Below are 17,799 nucleotides of genomic sequence, written 5' to 3'. Positions count from 1 at the left end.
TGAACAGTTAGTAATCTGAAAAGCTGCGTTATTTGAGCACACAGGCCATAAAGCACTGGATGTAACTTGGCATAACTCTGCAGAGATTTCAGGCCGTTTTTGACACCGATATGAAAGAATGTTGTTAGAATACAACTGGAGTGACTGGTGTTTTGTTGAGAGCATTGCTACGTATCCTCCAGTTATTGAGAAGGTGCCACCCTGCGATTCGGCATGCTGGGTGAGGTAGAGAACCAGCATTTCATCTGCCTTAGAGACATTCCATGCCGAAACATTCCTTAGCACAGCTTGCCTTCCCGAGCAAGCACTGTGCACGTGCACCTTACGCAACACCGGACGCGTTCCTTCACTTAGGGTTCGTGCAGATCTGTCCCTATTCTGAGAGGAAAGACGTGGGTTAGGTGGAAAGAGACTGAAGGAGGCAAAAGGATTGCGGGAGGTGAGAAAAGGAGAAGGACTCTTCCCTCTGCTGGGAAGAAGTGCCTCTGTAGTCGCGTTGTTCTGACCCTTCCAAATCCTTTGAGCCGTGGTCTCCTGCTAGCACCAGGTTTAATGTTTTTACAGGTGTTCATTTCCTTCCCTCTCTTCCTCAGCTTCTTCCTCCCCCACTTGGAGGTTGGAATGAAAATCTGTGTAATTCTTAGGCCGTATAGCCTGGGGCTGCTTTGGCAGTAGTACATGATAGGGTTTTTTTTTGTCCAGAGGAAACGTTTCTGGCTGTGAATGACATTCTGGTTGTTATCCAAGAGAATTGGTTCAGAATTTGACCTAATCTTGAAATGGGATCCGTTTGCTCTGAGCAGAGCTTTCTGCAGCAGTGAGGTGACAACGGTCTGGCTATCCCATCTTTTTATACTAGCCGGGATCTGGGCAACTGCTGGTATAATACGCCCCCAAACTCGAGCAAATCCACGAGGTGAAGGAAAGCAGTGTTTAACCAAGCTGATTATTTTCTTATGATAGCTAATTGTTATTTTAGACTTATCTCCCTTCTAGCTGTGCTACTGCAAATAGATTTAAATACCATCTGTGTGTTCATCCCTCTCGTTATGAGAGCTATCCTTCGCAGATGGCTACGTGCATGAATATTTGTCTGCGTAGACTGATTGTTAAGGAATCATCTTCATGACTTTTATGGTTCCTGATTGGTACTGAAAACCTTTTTTTTTTCTTTTCTGTACAGTGTACGAGTGCCTCCCACATGCAGTCATGTGTAGTATTTTAGCCCCTTCATCCAGGTGCTCCAGCTGCGCACCAAGAAGCAGGGAGGTAGCATGAGGTTTTGGAGGTGTTGCCTGCTCTCAAGAGCTCAATCGAGTTTATTTTATTGTAGCATCTGAAATGAAGGTTCAGGTCATATTGTTCACAGTTTAGGAGCTTAAAATGAGGATGTGAAGCATTGTGAATGAATGATTTAGCCATCTACCGTACAATTATAGCACCTCAATACATAATCTCTGCTATTTTTACACAATTAAGAAAGGTGCTGAAAAGGTTCCTATTCCTACAGCTGACTTTAAGTTTGAACCAGTAAGACACAAATCTTCATCTGAGATTGTCTAGAGGACAACAAAGGAGCTGGAAAAACCTGGTAGTGGAAGATGTACTTGGGCACGAGACAGGCCATCTGCTCATTGATCTTAATAAGTGTTAATATATTTAATTACAGATTCTCAGCACTGTGTGGCATGTTGCAGCTATTTTGATTCCGACTGAATGGACTATGTTCTCTCCTGCATCTGTTTCGTGGTTTTGGTCATACTGAGCCAGTCTGCAGTGTTCCAGGAGTACTGGTTGGAGAACATGGGCTCTGGTAGTTCCGTAAATGCCAACTACAAGTACTCCCTGCAGAAGTCTGAAAATGGTGAGTGATTCTTTGTAAAGTAGTAATTTCCTGTCTGGTCCTGCACATGCTGTTGGATTGTGTTTGTTTTTTGAGTTACCTGGTTTTCTTGGTAGCATTGAGGCGAGGTCTTTGAGTATCCTGTGCCAAGGAGTCTCAGCTGCCAGGCAGAAGAGCAACGGGCTTGAGAAAATAACAGCTATTTAGATGAGGATTAGATTAAACTCAGCCTGACCAGAAATGAAGCAGCAAAAAGCGATTCTGTTGAAACTGACACCCGATGGATTAATCAATTGCTGGCTCAGGCGTGCGTTGTCACGTGCTGAGAGCGAGATGGATGGTATCACCCTGCTGCTTCGGGTGGACTTGGTTTTTAAAGACTGTGTTAGTGGTGCGGGACTGATCAAGCAGAAGCATTAGCAAAGCCAAAACACATCTGCTTCTAAAGAAGGTAAGATGATGTGGTTAAGAGAGGTGGAAAATCAATAATTGTGCTTTTTTATAATTACATCAGTGCAATGCTCCGAATCTCTGCTAATAATGTAGACTTTTTTTATGGCTCTTGAAGCTGTAATGATTTGTTTTTATGAAACCCTCTGTAGGATAATATGGATTTGCTGGGCATGTGCTCAGGTCTGCTATGGAACAAACGGAGTTTCTGAGTGAGGCTTGACACAAGAGGAAGTGTGAAACAAGGAAACGGATGACTTTGTTGCTTGAATCACTCAGTCATCAGCCTTGGTAGAACAGTAGGGTGCAAACTGTTTGCAAGTGCTTTGAAAGGAAGATAGTGATTGCATTGAGAAATGAAGAAAGCAGGGACAGTGTTGTGAGTCAGCCTTTTTTGTTTGTAATTCTTTGTTGAAAAACTTCGCCTTTTTTAAAGTAAGTTAGACTTGTCTGTTGCCTTATAGCACCAGAGAACCATGGCCTTTCCCAAAAAAGTTCAGGGCTATTTTATGGTTATGGCTTGTCTATAACAAACCAAGTGGGACATAAAACTACTTATCTGAAACTCTGCGTTAGATCTGATACCTCCTCAACCGTTCCCATGACAGTAAAACCTCTCTGAATTTCTAGCTTCTGGTTCTCAAAATCTTTCACGTCTGCTGATCTGCAGATGTGGAGCTGCTTAAGACTTGCCACCCAAGTGTAACGTGCCGGGTGGTGTCCTGTCCCACTTGTAGGAGGCCCGAGAAGCTGTTCCCTACGGAAAGCGGAGCCAGCAGAGCTCTGTTAAACCGGCCCTGCGCTTGAGCAAAGAGGAGAATGGGGAACCAGAGAGAGGGTGCAGACTCCATCCTGTAAGCTGGTTTGTGAACTACACTGCTAGCACAAACAGGCTTATTTTAGGCTGAGTGCTGCCACTTTGGTGTGCTTTCAGTAGCTTATGTGATGATGTATGGTTCAGTTTACTGCTTGGATCCTCATAAAAGGTGGATAAATCTCATTTTGTTCCTTTTTTATTATTTTTTTTCTAAACTAGTACAAACACTGCCAGATGAAACTCACTCAGGTAAGCTGGCAAATTAGAATACCTGGCTTTTTCAGTTGCAGAGCCTGTCTCTGTAAAAGTAACATAAAAAAAACAATGCCTTGCCCATCTGGAAACTTAAAATGCTGTGGCTGTTGGTATATATGCTCACTGTGTGCTTCATAATGAGTCTTTCACAGATTTCATTTAGAGTGTTTCAAAAGATCTAGTTTTCATTGGTATGTGTGGAGTTACAACTAGGAATTTCTGCTCAGGATTCAGCTGAAATTCATCTGGCTCCGACCAGAGTAATTGGGTGTTTATCCACTGTTAGGGGAATGCGGGATATTTCCAAGTTGTTATTTTAGAGAGTGATTGCGACTGTGATGGTGGTTACATGCCAGCCAAATGACTGTACAGAGAGGAAGGCAGCTAGTGTGGGGTCTGTTGTAAAAGAGGCTGAGGTAACATCAGGAGCACCCAACTACAGGAAAAAAGTCAGCCTTTTTTATTTTTTCATAGCCCAGCAGATCAGTAAGCATTTTCTCAACAAGATAGAAGGCTCAGGCAAAGAATATGTAAGTTAGTCTTGAATTAAGGCTAACCAAGTCTTACCTTCTTGCCTGTGACTTTTCTGTGACTCAGTTGCCCAGCTGCACAACAGCAATACCTCTTCCCTCTTTGTGCTCTGCAGCTCCTCGTGCTGTAACAGTAACATAATTTAAAGGATTATTATTTTCTGTACGTAAGCCATCAGGATATCTTCTGTAGGTAAAGGTCAGTGTTTCCTGCTGAAGTACATGGACGGTGGTTTGTGTTATATAATTAATGCAAGCTAATTGAATTAAGGTGATCTCTTTGTTGCAAGCACTTAGCAGCCTTTGGGGTAGGGGTGGGGCATTTCCTTCTTTTGAAGTAAGTTTTTCCACCCTACACCCTGTGTTGCTCTCCCTGCTTTGGCGAAGGTGGCAGTGCTCTCTCACAAACACGATGCCGAGGGAATACAAGCATCTGCTAGTTAGGGCTAGCAGAGCTAATGCTGTAGTCTCCACTTGGTTTTGGGGCCAGCCTGTAGATAAAGCAGTCATCCCTCCCTCCCTCCCTCAGCTACATATAGGACAGAGACACACTGTTAGAAAATGTTTTAAACGCAGAGCTCTAGGGTAGGGCTCCAGAAATTAACAGGAAGGGACACTGAGCGTAATGAAAAGAGAAATGCCAGGTAGCAGAGTGGGTTGGCACGGTGCTGTCAAGTAACCGGGCAGTCCAAATGTGGTCAAGGCCAGCTAAAGAGGATGGAAGAGTTTCTAGAGGCACATAAAGTTCCGTTGCAGAACTTGAAAAAAGAAATGGGAAACTGCACCAATGTACTTCACTTCACATATGCACATACCCCATCCAGTCTAACGAAAACCACTGGAACTGGGGAAATGCAGAGGAATGGTTATGTTGTAAAGATCAGGGCAAATAACCACTGTTTGGCAGGACGAGCCTGGTGCCAGTGCTGGCTGTGGATTGAACTATGACCACCTGGAAATTCCTGGCATTTTGTTCCTTCTTTGTCATTAGGTGGCCTAAGATCTGTCTCCCTGTTTTCACTGTGGCTGTTAATTATGTCTTTATTGTATCCCAACGGAAGGTTATGTTAACACTTAAGCTAGAATAGATCCCTTGTAGAGTTTGTCCAGGACTGCACAAGCTGAGATATTTATTTAGCTTGAAGGCTTTTGGCTTTTTTTTTTTGGCTTTTAGGCCAGGTTGGATGAGGCTTTGGGCAACCTGGTGTAGGGGAGGGTGTCCCTGCCCATGACAGGGCGGTTGGAACTAGATGATCTTTGAGGTCACTTCCAACCCAAACCATTCTATGATTCTATGAAGGTAGACAAACCCGATACTTTAAAGGTTCGGGAAGGGGACTGGGTGTCTTGCTTTGCCCCAGCTCCTGGCCTCAGTCAAATCTCTGCTTTCCTGAAGCCCTAGTACCTAGACTAGGACATAAAAATGATCAAGGTGGAAAGAAAGGGAGGAACTTATCTATTAATACTGAAGAACAGGTTTGGATCTTTAGGCTCTAATAAGTTGTCGACGCTGGTGCTGAGGAGCCAACAGCAATGGTTAGAATGGCTTCAGAGGTCTCTGGTCAGGCAGGGTCAGATCGACCTCTTGCAATATGGTGAAAAGAAGTGAGCGTTTTATGCTCGATATTTAGGCATCAGAACACCTTTCCTGAAAGCTTGCTTCTGAAAAAGCAAGGTCCCTCTTCGGGTTTCAGGATTGGGAAAGGAGCGGTAGCAGGGTACCTCCGCTGCAGCTCAGCAGGTTGGTTCTGGTTTTGCTCTCCAGCTTTCAAGGCGGCCGTCTTGATCCAGCGGTGGTATCGGCGCTACGTCGCTCGGCTGGAAATGCGCCGACGTTGCACTTGGAGAATCTTCCAATCCATTGAGTATGCTTGTGAGCAGGACCAGATCAAGGTAAGGTGCCAAGGAAAAGAGTACGTAGGAAAATAGATAGGAGGGTGGCTTCTTTGCCACAGGCTCGCTTGTTTCTGGCGAGTGGCTCGTAACCCTTTAAGTGCTTCAGTGGGCCAAGGACGGGGTTTCCTGCCCCTTTTTAGCCTACTGACTTCCTGCCTGTTTGTGTCTGATGAAACCCCAAGTAATGAGTCTTGAAAGCAAGCCGTAAGGACAATTTCATCTTGTTTTCCCTGAGTCTGAACACCATAGGCAAGCCTACTTGGTTTGTTATGCCTTAACTTGGATTAATATTCTCTTTCCTGGTTGCCTTGCTGTCAGGCAGGGAGAGGGAGGGCTTACAGGGCTACTTCTGTCTGCATGGCTGAAGGTAAAGCTGCTTTTTTGACTTCATCACAAGCTGTTCAAAACTCGAATTGGTGTAGTACCATCTGGGGTACGTATCAGACAACATGAGAAAGGCACAGATGATTCTTCCAGAAAGAAGAATTTCATTCCAGAGTGAATGATGATGGGCTCTGTCTCTTCTTGCAGCTTCACAACTTCTTCAGTTACCTCATGGATCAGTTCACGCCAAGCAGCAGTAAAGAGAGTAAGTTTCTCGATGTCGTTTGTAGCTGTGGCACCAGCAGCGCAGAACGTTACACCCTGTATCAATTCATTGCCCCGTGCGGGCCCCTCAGGATGGCAAAGGGGGCCGAGACAGCCTGAAGAGTGATGGCATCAGGAATTCAGACGGGAAAGTGAATTGTCTGGGGACTCTCAGAGCCGTGCGAGGGAGGTGGGGCAGTTCCTCCTCCTTAGGAGCCGGAAGGGACAATAAAACCACAGTATGTTTTCTGAGAGCAGCATTAGAAATCTGCCTTTTTTCAGTGATCCCTGGAAGCAGGGCTGAGCACAGTCCGTTTCCGAGGTGAGAGAATCCATCTTTAGGGCACTGTGCTTTAGGGTGTCTCTTTAATTTAGTCTCTCCTTACAACTGAGGCAGTGGTGAGGAGAAGTGCTGTGGGAACCAGTACAGCATCTTCCTGCATCTGCAGAGAGCGTTACCTGTAGTTTCTTAGTGTTGGGAACGTGCTCATGAGCTTAGCTCTGAAACCTGATGGTAGTAAGTCAAAATTAACTATTTCTTTTGCTGACCATAACCTGCTGAAGTCCTTGCTCCTTCCGTTCAAACTGCCACCCTTTTTCTCACAACTACCCCAGCCGACTTAACTTTTTCTTGTCTCTTTCTCTTTTTTCAAAAACAATCGATCCAACTAATCGGTCATCCAGGAGATTTTATCAGTCGCATGTTCATAAGTGGGGAAAGCTTCAAAGAGGCAGAGCTGGAAAAATACTGTGACTATGAATCCATGGAGGTGCCAGACTCCTACACTGGACCCCGTCTCTCTTTCCCACTCCTCCCTGACCATGCGACTGCCTTGCTGGAAGCTTTCAAACAGAAACAAGTAAGGATCCCAAAAAAGAACCAGGCTTTCTCCACGCAGGCGTGTAGGACAGATAATTTGGGTTTAGCCTTCCTAGCAAGCTAAGTTGATTGGAGTATAAAGAGCTGGCAGGCTGTTAAGCGAAAGGGGATGGAAATGATACGCTGTTTGCCCCTGCTATGGGAACTTTTCTCCTTTCTGAAAATCCAGACAAATGCTGACAAAACCGAAAACTTGTCGTAGGTGTATGCCAATATTAACCTGAATGTCATTTTAGAAGGAAAAAACTCCCTCAACAGTCTATGTTGGAACATTCTGTCATTTTTTTGTTTCATATCCTCCATTTGTAAAAACGTATAGGGTGGCCCAGATGGAAACAGCTGATTAAAATTGTGTGTTGCGCCATGCAACTTTGACTCATGTTTAAAATGTAAAATGTGAGTTTTTTGGTGAGGAAGCCCAGTACCAATTCAGCAGCACTAACAAGCCAAGTCCTTGTACAATTGCAGTGTTCTGCTGCCATCCCTCAGTCAAGGTGCTAAACTGCAAAACAGGCCCCAACATCCCTTCTCCAAACCAAACGACTTGTAAACCAAAGGTCTCTAGTGTCTTAGCTAATATTAAATGCCTGCATCCTGGCTTTGGGCGAACATAGTTCTGCAGGACACACAGAAGCTCACAGCCTGGTGGAAGAGGCTAAGAAAGATCTAGAGGAGCAGCTTCTTACCTGTGATACGGGGCTGGAATTTCTGCTGCTCTAGGAGGTGATGTTGCCCAGCGCATACAGCCTTCACCACACGGTGCCAGGGCTTTTGGGTCCCCTTGCCAGCCCTGCCAGTGCCGAGGCTGGGCTGCTTTGGGCGAGTCTTTTCCTTTGTGCTGTTGTCCAGTATTTGTCCCCTCTTGTTGGAAGCCCGCGGGTCAGCGTCGAGTGTTGTCCCAGTTGGAGTTTCTGCCATCCAGGTCATGCTGGTGGGTCCTTGGGGCCTTTGCAGGCAGAGCCGCATTGCTGCTCAGAGGTCACTGATTTCCTGCTTTAATCCCTTCGCTTTCTCCTAGTAGCAGCTCCACGCTTGCTATGTCTTAAACCTTCTGCACGAGACCAGAAAGCACCTCAAGCAGTTGCCAAACATCAGTCACGTCTCCACCTGCTATAGCGAGGAGGTCACCGTGTGCGGTACGTCGGGGTGGGAGGGCACTGCGCAGCCTCCGGGGCACAACGCTCGCATGGAAGGGGTATGAAAGATATAAAACGGTAGCGTGAACGTGATGTCCTCCTCTGTAGTGAGTGTGGAACACAAATGCAGCCCGTAAGCAAAACGTGTGAGGCAACTGGGGCTGTCTAAAACGTCCAGGTTTCTTCTCAGATCCTGTATTTGAGCTGCTGCAAAGACTAGCCTGAAGGCTGGGAGGGAGCAAGTCTGCCTCATGGCCCTATTGCTGCTTGGTCCGGAACGGGATGGAGGTGTCTAGGAAAGGTGGTTTATCTATTTGTAGGCTGCGTTTGGCTTGCAGGAGAGATTTTGGGATACACCACTAACAAACCCTGCCCCTAGATGGCAGCGTTCCGCTCGGCACAGCCTGCTGTAGCAGGGGTGCTGTCACACCAGGGACAACAAGGTAAAGAGAGGAGGAGGTGGGAATGGAAAAGAGAAGGATACACTTTGGTGTAAGGGAAGATGAAGTCTAATGGTGGCCTGTGGCTCTTAAAGTTGTTATATGTTTCAGCAAAGATGTAAAGAATTTCTCATCTGGATTCAAATTTGTCGTTGTTCTGGCACCCCAAACTTGCAGTTCTTTTAATAAAACACAGAAACTGCTCCCAGTCGAGGACTGGCCTCAAAGCTCAGTCATGTTCTGTCCTGTTCTGTGGCCTGGGATTGTTTAAACATCCGAGTCCTGGAGCTGTTTTGGTCGAGTCTTCCTTAGCAGCAGCGTACGCATTCAGATCCGGAATACGAACACAACTTTGTGTCCTATCAAGTAAATTTGAAAGAGACCAAGCTTTTCACCACTATTTTCCTACTCTAGGACTAAGGCTTAAACTTGAAGATATATCTGACAAATACGTACTTCACACAGACTTTTGCCTGCAGTCAGCTTCTGAAAACAAACCTCCCTCCCCGATAACATGTTAAATGAGAATTTAGTTTCATTATTGTTTTGTACGCAAAGTTTTCTCCCATGTAACCATCAAAGGCAAGCAGTTCCTTGGGCTGTGTTGTGTCATCCTAAGAGATAAATGAACAAAGCTTCTGAATCAGAGTCTTCAGAAGCTGCCGTAGGCTTTTTGCTGTCCTTCTCAAGCCTTTACATCATGCCCTTTTTCCTCGGGCACACTGTCTCAGTGTAAGGAAACTGGTACCTTGAACTTGCCAAAATATTTCCGTAGTCTTTAATTTTTGGAGGAGATCCTTCATAGGAAGTTATTTATTGATGTCCTTTGAAGTTAAACATGCTGTGACTTGTCTTTTTGTGCCTGTTAGGAGACTTGCACGGCCAGCTGGATGACTTGTTCCTCATATTTTATAAGGTAGGCACTGTATTGGGAGAGGGAGGCCGGCCAGGCATCGCGAGAGGTATCGCACGGGTCACACTGAGAAGTGTTTGCAAAATTGGGCCCTTCACGTGCGATTCTCCAGGTCAATTCCATCCCTTTTAAATGGCTTCACAAAGCACCAGCTGCTTCCCCTGGTGGATCTGACTTACACGTACGTTTGGGAAGTGCGGGTGGACGTTTTTGTAAGCGCCGAGACCAATGGCAACCCTTCCAGATTGCCACCTTTCACTCGTCGGTGCGTTTGGCACTGGGAGCCTACAGGATAAAAATAAGAGTCAGGATCTATTGTTTAAGGCAGCCTGGGACGGGAGTGAGCGAATGTGCAGCTGTGGGGGGGAAGGTATATGTAGATCACGGGGAGCCTCTCTTGTAACATCTGCCTCTCTTGTAACATCTGTTCCTTGCTTTTGCAGAATGGCCTTCCTTCCCCTTCCAAGTCCTACGTTTTCAACGGGGACTTTGTAGACAGAGGCAAACAGTCTCTTGAGATCCTCATCGTCCTCTTTACCTTCCTCTTGATCTATCCAAAGGAAGTTCATCTCAACCGTGGGAACCACGAGGACCACATGGTCAATTTACGGTACGGGTTCTGTGCGGGGCTGATCGCGGTGTCAAGGGTGTCGCTGCGAAATCCCACTGAACTTCCTTTCTCCTGTTCCTTTAGCTACGGTTTCGCCAAGGAAGTAATGCAGAAATACAAGGTAGGCATACGTTTGTGTCATCTTTACCGTGTAAGATGGAGACTTTGAAGGCTTCATGCTTCATCTTTTCCTTTCTGACCTGTCCTCCTAGGCGCATGGAAAGAAAATCTTGAAGATGATCCAGAATGTCTTCTGCTGGCTGCCCCTGGCCACCCTGATTGATCAGAAAGTCCTCATTATACACGGGGGCATCTCTGACACCACTGACCTGGACATGCTTGAGAAAATTCAAAGGAACAAAGTAGGTGTTATCTCACAGATATCGCACGAGACGACCATGTTGCTGATCTGTGGTGAGGAGCTTATTTCTACACATCAACTTGGCTGCTGACCAGACAAATCTGAAGGGTGCTCTTCCTAGACAAACGGTGTTTAGGTTGAGGTTCGGAGGGGATCGCTTTGGATTAGTAGTGTGCGTGCAGGAGGTGTGAAGGGAAGAAGCATTCTTGGCTTCTGGAAGACCGTAAGGATCGTAGCCATGGAAGTGGTGGGTAATGGCACGGGTAAATAGGTGTGCTTGTGCTGACTGTAAAAAACATACAATGAGGAGATTTTGTTTCACAGTGTCTTAGCCTGTTTTTCTCCCTAGATTTCCAGAAGGATTTTGATAAATCCTTTAACTTGTCTCTGCCTCATTTTCTACTTAAGAAACACGACTTCCCTTCTCCAAATGTAATGACAAGCACTGCCGTTAGTCATTTTAGTCCTTCCCTCATTCTGCTGCCTAGATCCCATTGCGGATTAGATCCAGGTACTCTACCTTTTGTGAAATGTCTGAGCAGCATAAAGTCAATGAAGAGAGAGATCTCTAGTGAGGATGGATGTGTAAACCAAGAATGGCACACTCAAGAGGACGGCGCTAGTAAGCTCCCACAATTCATCAGCATTTGATGGCAGCAAAGGGAATTGAGGCTCAGAGGTCTGAGCAGCTTGACAGTGGATGATGTTAGAATGGAGATGTTGGTTTCCAAGCGGTGTGACCATCTCCCTTTTCTGTCTTCCCTCTTTCAGTTTATTTCTGTACTAAGAGTGAAGAAAATAAAGGAGTCGAATAGAAACGTGGAAATACAGGAAATAAATGGGGAGAGCAAAGTAGAGGCTGACCCAGCAGGCAACGAGGCAGCCCCCAGTTTATCTCCGCAGCCCCAGCCAGCCCAGGCTCCCAGCATGGCCAACAGGCTGGAGTTCTCCAGGTGGGTCCGGCAGACAGTGCAGGAGCAAATCGAGCGGTGCCGCCGGCTGGTGGACATCAGCGAGTCGGAGTCGGAGGAGCTCACCTATTCCAGCATGGTCTCCTTGACGGATTTGGATGGGCCGTGCCACGCTCGCCAGAAGGAGTGGAAGCAGGTGAGTAGTCTAAGTGTGGCCCTGGGTTCTGGTGGGCTGGGGGTGCCTGCTGCGGGTTTGCTCTCTGCTGTGAGGAAGCTCACTACAAAATACGCGAGTCAGCGCACAGACCTCCCTGCTGAGATTTTTGCTGCTTCATATAATGGAGTTAAGGAGCAACTCGGAGTTGCGAAGTTAAGGAGCAACTTGGTGAAATGCCAGCAGGCAGGCTGATGGGGTTTGTGCTATTTTGTCTCAGTGTTTGTCCCCAGCACAGCACTCGCTTGTCGCTGTATAAATAAAACTGCTGCTCGGGCATGGAGTGGGGCGACAGGTTTTCTTGCTTCCCTGGAGGGGGGAGAAAGAATAGACAAGCCTGATGGTCAAGCCCAGTGGTTATGTCGCTTACTGCGCACGTAGGACGTGAAGTCTGCTCTGTAGGTCGTGAACGAGCATGTTGTTTGCTGATGAGCGAGTCGTGATCGTGGGTGCTAAGAGCAGACTGAATTTGTGGGTTCAGCTGGGCAGCGCTGCGAGTAGATTGCTAGGCAGGTCAGAGCCTAGAACTCGGTTTGCTGCTTGTGTTGGACCGGTCTTCTCTGTGCTCTGAAAACATCGTTACTGAGTTCACGTTACATCTGACATCCCAGCATTGCACGCCTGATCAGCATAAAGCTATATATTGAGGTCAGGGTTAAAGAGATTGAAACTTTAATCCAAATAGTGGTTCCTGAGTCAGCACTTATTTACATCTCTGCAGGCTGCGGAATGTCCTGGCTGGAGAGCAAAGGAGTTTAATACTAAGCCTGCTCAAGGCCTCGGGATCTGCTGGGTGTTCTTGCCCTGGGACCTGTGTTTTGGATGGAGGAGAACAGCCAGGGCTGTTTCAAATCTTAGAGGCAGTAAAGGGAAAGCTTGTATGAGGCTTGATTTATGGACTCGTCTCTTCCTCCAGGCACTTTGGGTGTGCCTGTAGCTCCAGACCAATAACATTGTCACCTCTGTGGTGGACCAGGTCCGTGATAGTCCTGCATAGCAGCACGGTGGTTCAGCTGGGATGCGGGAAACATCTCTTTCCCTGCACTATAGCAATAGCAGCAGCCCAGAGAGGGATTCAGAGACAGGGCTGTATTTGCTTATTAAACTTTGACAGGTGATATCTGCAGGGTGCACTTTATTCAGTGGACTTTGCCAATCCTTTCAGATTTTAGACATTCTCTGGAGTGACCCCATGCCACAGGAGGGCTGTAGAGCAAATACGGTGCGAGGTGGTGGCTGCTACTTTGGGCCTGACGTGACAAGGAAGATCCTGGAGAAGTACAACTTGCAGTTCCTCATCCGCTCCCATGAGTGCAAGCACGAGGGCTACGAGTTCTGTCACAACCGGAAGGTCAGTGAGGAGGACAGCGTGAAGGATGCTTGGGGGGGACAGCACTTTCTGTCCTGCCACGGTGGGGTTGCTGTGGTGGCTTGTCTCAGCTCTGTATTTCTTCCAGTGAAGCTTTGTTAAGTACGTACAAAATCATGGAACAGCCTAATTGGGAGTTACTGAAGCGTGTTCCCAGCTGAGGTCTGAGGTCGGGACAGTCTGTAGTCCCTACTCTGCTGGGGCACGTGTTGTGCAGGCAAAGCACATCTCCGTGCACGGTGGCTGAGAAAAGGTCTGAGCCCGTTCGTGGCGTTGCCCTGCACTTATCACAGCTGTTTCCAAAGATGACTTACAAAAGGGTGTTACTAAGCTGCTGCAGCAAAGTTTTGCTCTCGGAAGGTTCAGGGGACTTTTCACTCCGCTCACTGCAGTGCAGAGTGGAAGTTGGTCAGGAGAGTCAAGTGAAATGGCAGAAGCCGAGCGTGTGGCCAGTTGCACACCAGACCAGTGCCTCGGTCGAGGAACTCGCACCCGTAAGGCTTCCAGGCCAGCTGCCACCTGGCTCTTCCTTTTCCGTGTAAAATACGTTGCTTTTCCAGTCTGTTGACTCCAGATGGGATCGGTTGCGTCGTTTTCACCGAATAGAGGATGTAGGTACTGACTGTAAATGCCTCTCTTCTTTGGGATTAGGTGCTGACCATATTTTCAGCCTCCAACTACTATGAGATCGGCAGCAACAGGGGAGCCTACGTGAAGCTGGGGCCGGACCTCGTCCCCCACATCGTTCAGTACCAAGCGAACAAGACAGCCCACACTCTCACCATGACCCAAAGGCAAGGCTTTCCGGCTGCTCTATATTCACCAAGTTGAAATTCCGAAGGGGAAAACTTTGGGAGCTTGGAGAATGTTTGGCTCCGGAGCTGAACTTTCACGGCTTGATTTACTAAATAATAGCGCTTGAGGAGGGTTCAAGCTTTGTGCAGAAATGACTGAGGGAGGCTCAAGGGTCGAGGAAGGAGCGTTGCAAGATCAGAAGGGGACTCTTTAGTACGGACAGCTGATTTTACAGCTTCTTTACAACGTCGAGTTTTAACTTTTGACCCTTGCTGAGGTTCTCTTCTGCGTTGTTGCTTCACGAATTGATGCAGGGATGTGCTGCAGGCACGCAGTACCTTGTCACGAGGATCGCAGCGTAGCTGTAGCCGTGCAGAGCAGTTGTGCGAGGATAGGCCAGAGGACTGGGAAGGCACGGCTTCTCTTGCGCTTCGTGGCAGGTCTTGAATGTGCTTCTCTCTTTTCTGCATCCTCCAGAATCAGCAGAGTAGAGGAGTCAGCCTTTCGAGCCTTGCGGGAGAAGCTCTTTGCTCACACCTCAGCCCTCATCAGCGCGTTCAAGGCCTACGATAAGGACGATACAGGTAAACCTGCACCGAGGGACACTCGGGTTCATTTCCTGGTAGGACGGGGTTGAAGCGGTGAAGCTGGGCCTCGGGCTGGTTGGGACACTCATCGCCGATCGTTGTCAGCGACTGTCACAGGGAGGCTGCGTCAGACCTTGCCACACGGTTGGTCTCGTTTGCTGTTATTCAGTGTCTCTGTTGGGAACCTGTTCATGCCTCAGGGTGGTGTTGTACTGAGGGGGTGTCGGAGAAGTGAGAGGTGCGTAGCCATTTAGGCTTGGTACGAGGAGAACCCTTTGGAACAGGAGTATCGATGAAGCATTGCAAAAGATGATCTGGAACGTGTGTCACTCGGGAAGGCCTGGGTGGTCTCTAGAGCCTTTTCATCCCTAGAGTCTCAAATCGCTGGGAAGAGGAAAGCAGGGGATGTCCTCAATGGCTGCTGCCTCTGTCCGAGCCTTAAAGGGAGGAGCTGAGAGTTGACAGTTGTCTGGCTGTCAGGAGCACTCTGCGCTGCTGATGTGGTGAATGAGACGTGGAGTTGAGATGGGTTCGTTGGTGGGCCGAGGGAGAAAAGGGCCACAGCAGTTGGCAGAACCCTTCCTCGTGGGCCGAATTGGCTTCTTGCTTTCTTCCCTGGCAGCGCAATTGTTCACACAAGTCCAGTTCAGCTGTTAGACCAGAGGCTTTTCCATGTTCCTGGGTCACTGAGGAAGTACAGTGCAGTTGTGTAGGCCACGATCTGCAAGGTGACCCTGGCTGTAGGCCACAAATTTACAGTGAAAGACCCAAAGTCAGTGTCTTCCTGTTGTTCAGATGTTTGCAGCCCCAGGGCCCTGATTTCTTGGAATGTCCAAAAGTTTGCTGAGACTGGGGAGGGAGGAGCAAGTGCACTTGTGCCTGATGTCTATAGGGCAGTGTAGGTTTTTTTTCCTGTACCGAAGTGCTCAAGTGTGCCACGGAGAAATGACGCTGCTGCTGTCGGCAGCACGGTAGGCTGGGTACGTGTACTGCTCCTCGAGGCTCCTCTTCGGTGACAGGGAGGGGCATCCAACAGGTCTGCTGTGTTCCTGTCCCATCACCTGACTGCTTGAAGAGGAAGAAGTGCACTCAGAGGGTTTTTTGTTCGGTGGGCAGCCCTGCTGCAGCTTGGTGGTAAAGAATGTTCTGGAGATGGCCTGGACCTGTTCCAGCACCTGAAGGAGACAGTGGTGTAGCAGGTGGTGGCACTGAAACAAGCAACATGCCGGTTGCCTTCATGTGCTTTCAGCTGCCTGTCTCTCAGAGGTCTCCACGGCGCTCTCTTTGCCTCACAGGAAGGATCACGCTGAGCAACTGGGCGACAGCGGTGGAGTCAGTCTTGCACCTGGGATTGCCCTGGAGGATGCTGAGACCGCAGCTGGTGCGCAGCACGGCGGACGGCATGCTGGAGTACAAGTCCTGGCTTGACGACTTGGCCATGGAGCAGCGGAGCCCAGAGGTAAGGACTCGCTCCCCTCCATCGAAGAATGATGCAAAGCAGCTCACGAGATCTCCAGCACGTGAAACCAAGTATGGTATGAAAGGAGAGTGGATGGTTCTGGTTCCCGTATAATCCAAAATCCCGCTGAAGTCAATGGAAAAGCTTGTATGAATTCAAGTCCCTTGTAGAAACAGATGATGCACGTGCAGTCAAAACCTAGAGGTAGTTTTGGATGCAGGCTTTTAAGCAGGAAAACTTTATTGCAGGCTCTGAGCTGCAGTTTTTTAATTACACCCAGCAAAATCAGCTCTGTGGTGGTTAAAACACGTAGCCCGTCACCGTCTTCTCGGGAAAAGCTCTGTGTGGAAGCGACGGGTTGCTGATGTGCCACAATGCGGGGTTGCGCAGAGGGTCCAGTCACCACTAAGCTGTTTGGTACGCCACACGCGACGCTAGGCGCGCTGCTGGCAAGCTCCCGAGAGCAGGGAAATGTTGATCCACGGGAAGGTCTGCAGTCACTGCTCGGAGAAAGCCGAGTGCTGTCAGAAGGGTAGAAGGAGTGTGACCATGTTGTCTTTCAGCACATCCAGTCGAGCTTGCTGGAAGTCATCTATCGGAACAGATCCAACTTGGAGACCATATTCCGGATCATAGACAGAGATCATTCGGGTAAGCAGGTGTGCAGGGGCTGGTGGTCACTGCAGCATATTCCGTTCTGCTTTTGGGCTCCTTTTAGTATGTACAAAGCTATTTTCATTTCATGTGTTAAAGTTTGAGTCTTTCTTTTCTCTCGGTTGGGCTTATTGCCTCAAGAGTTTCTGAAATGTCATTGCAAATTTCCACAAACATAACGCCTTTTGAAGGACTCTGTGCAGTCCAGGTAGAGAATTAATCATTATTTTTTCTGGAGGAGTTCAGCAGAACAAAACTGGCCATGAAAGCAATGACAGTAATGCAGCATACCTGGCATCTCAAGAGTTACCAGCTTTCAAGCAGTCATCTCCACCAAATTCCTTCAGGAAAGTGAAACTACAACAGTCTTTGCTTGCTTTTGTTCTCCCAAGTTGTATTATGTCTCTTTCCTGCTTTAACTTTTATTTTAGCCAGAGTTCTGCATGCTGGGAAATGTAGTTGCAGCCCATGAAATGAAGATTAGGAGTGATTTCTTTCCGTCCTTGAGGGTATGCAGGGATTAGAGACGAAATCTGAGCAGGGGTCCCTCCTTGTATGCTGAGTGGGGACTGACTGGCAGCAGTGCCCGTGCTGACCTTGTGCTGAGGCGGCTGTGCCTTCCTTCTCCACAGGTCTCATCTCATTCGAGGAATTCCACCAAACCTGGAAGCTCTTCAGCTCCCACATGAACATTGACCTCACAGACGACGGCATCAATGACTTAGTGCGCAGCATTGATTTCAACAAGGATGGAAACATCGACTTCAACGAGTTCCTCGAAGCCTTTCGCCTCGTCAAACAGTCACAGTAGCGAGAACCTGGTGAGGGTTGCCATGTCGGATGCCTTGACTGTCTGCGAAGCCAGGGGGGCTGCTTCCTACCTAACCGCAGAGCGTGCCTGCCGATGCAAAGCAGGGACTGGGAAGTCAGATAGCAGTAGCACTTACTGCTTAAAACCAGTGACCGCCGTAGCCAACTGCTGCGATCCTTCTGGGGAAGGTAGCAGGTAAAACCGATGAGCTGCACTTCAGTTCCAACCTTTTTTAAGAAGGAGCTGGGTTTTAAGTAGAAATTGCTGCTCAAAGGGAGAT

At 48.0% G+C, this 17,799-nt stretch overlaps 1 protein-coding gene and 1 long non-coding RNA gene across 3 annotated transcripts; one reads left to right on the top strand and one right to left on the bottom strand.

Moving 5' to 3' along the window:
- The first annotated feature begins 1,673 nt into the window (after positions 1-1,673).
- On the top strand, positions 1,674-17,547 carry PPEF2 (protein phosphatase with EF-hand domain 2). 2 transcript variants are annotated; one of them, XM_086612051.1, is made up of 16 exons: positions 1,674-1,864; positions 5,661-5,788; positions 6,323-6,380; positions 7,064-7,239; positions 8,281-8,395; positions 9,705-9,751; positions 10,192-10,358; positions 10,443-10,479; positions 10,571-10,720; positions 11,491-11,826; positions 13,010-13,195; positions 13,865-14,007; positions 14,486-14,592; positions 15,891-16,054; positions 16,618-16,705; positions 17,341-17,547. In XM_086612051.1, exons 1-16 carry the CDS (start codon positions 1,717-1,719, stop codon positions 17,517-17,519), a joined length of 2,229 nt encoding a protein of 742 aa, XP_086468177.1. In that variant the 5' UTR covers positions 1,674-1,716; the 3' UTR covers positions 17,520-17,547. The 2 variants fall into 2 exon arrangements, with proteins under 2 accessions (XP_086468177.1, XP_086468176.1); XM_086612050.1 differs by having other exon boundaries at positions 10,192-10,479.
- LOC147528667 (uncharacterized) lies at positions 1,825-8,325 on the bottom strand. Its single transcript, XR_015222159.1, has 3 exons — positions 7,946-8,325; positions 3,933-4,020; positions 1,825-2,026 (listed from the first exon to the last, which is right to left on the bottom strand). It is a non-coding gene; the product is annotated as an uncharacterized LOC147528667 (long non-coding RNA).
- Positions 17,548-17,799: the final 252 nt, after the last annotated feature.

This window comes from Tauraco erythrolophus, chromosome 5 (assembly GCF_009769465.1).
Source record: "Tauraco erythrolophus isolate bTauEry1 chromosome 5, bTauEry1.pri, whole genome shotgun sequence".
NCBI lineage: Eukaryota > Metazoa > Chordata > Aves > Musophagiformes > Musophagidae > Tauraco > Tauraco erythrolophus.
This window is presented reverse-complemented; position numbering and strand designations above follow the sequence as displayed.

Excerpts from the sequence above, each read along its gene's own strand:
- PPEF2 (XM_086612050.1), top strand. The coding sequence starts at position 1,717 with ATGGACTATGTTCTCTCCTGCATCTGTTTCGTGGTTTTGGTCATACTG. Across the intron at positions 6,381-7,063 it reads GCCAAGCAGCAGTAAAGAGA|GAGATTTTATCAGTCGCATG; the intron begins GTAAGTTTCTCG and ends TCGGTCATCCAG. Across the intron at positions 14,008-14,485 it reads ACTCTCACCATGACCCAAAG|AATCAGCAGAGTAGAGGAGT; the intron begins GCAAGGCTTTCC and ends TGCATCCTCCAG.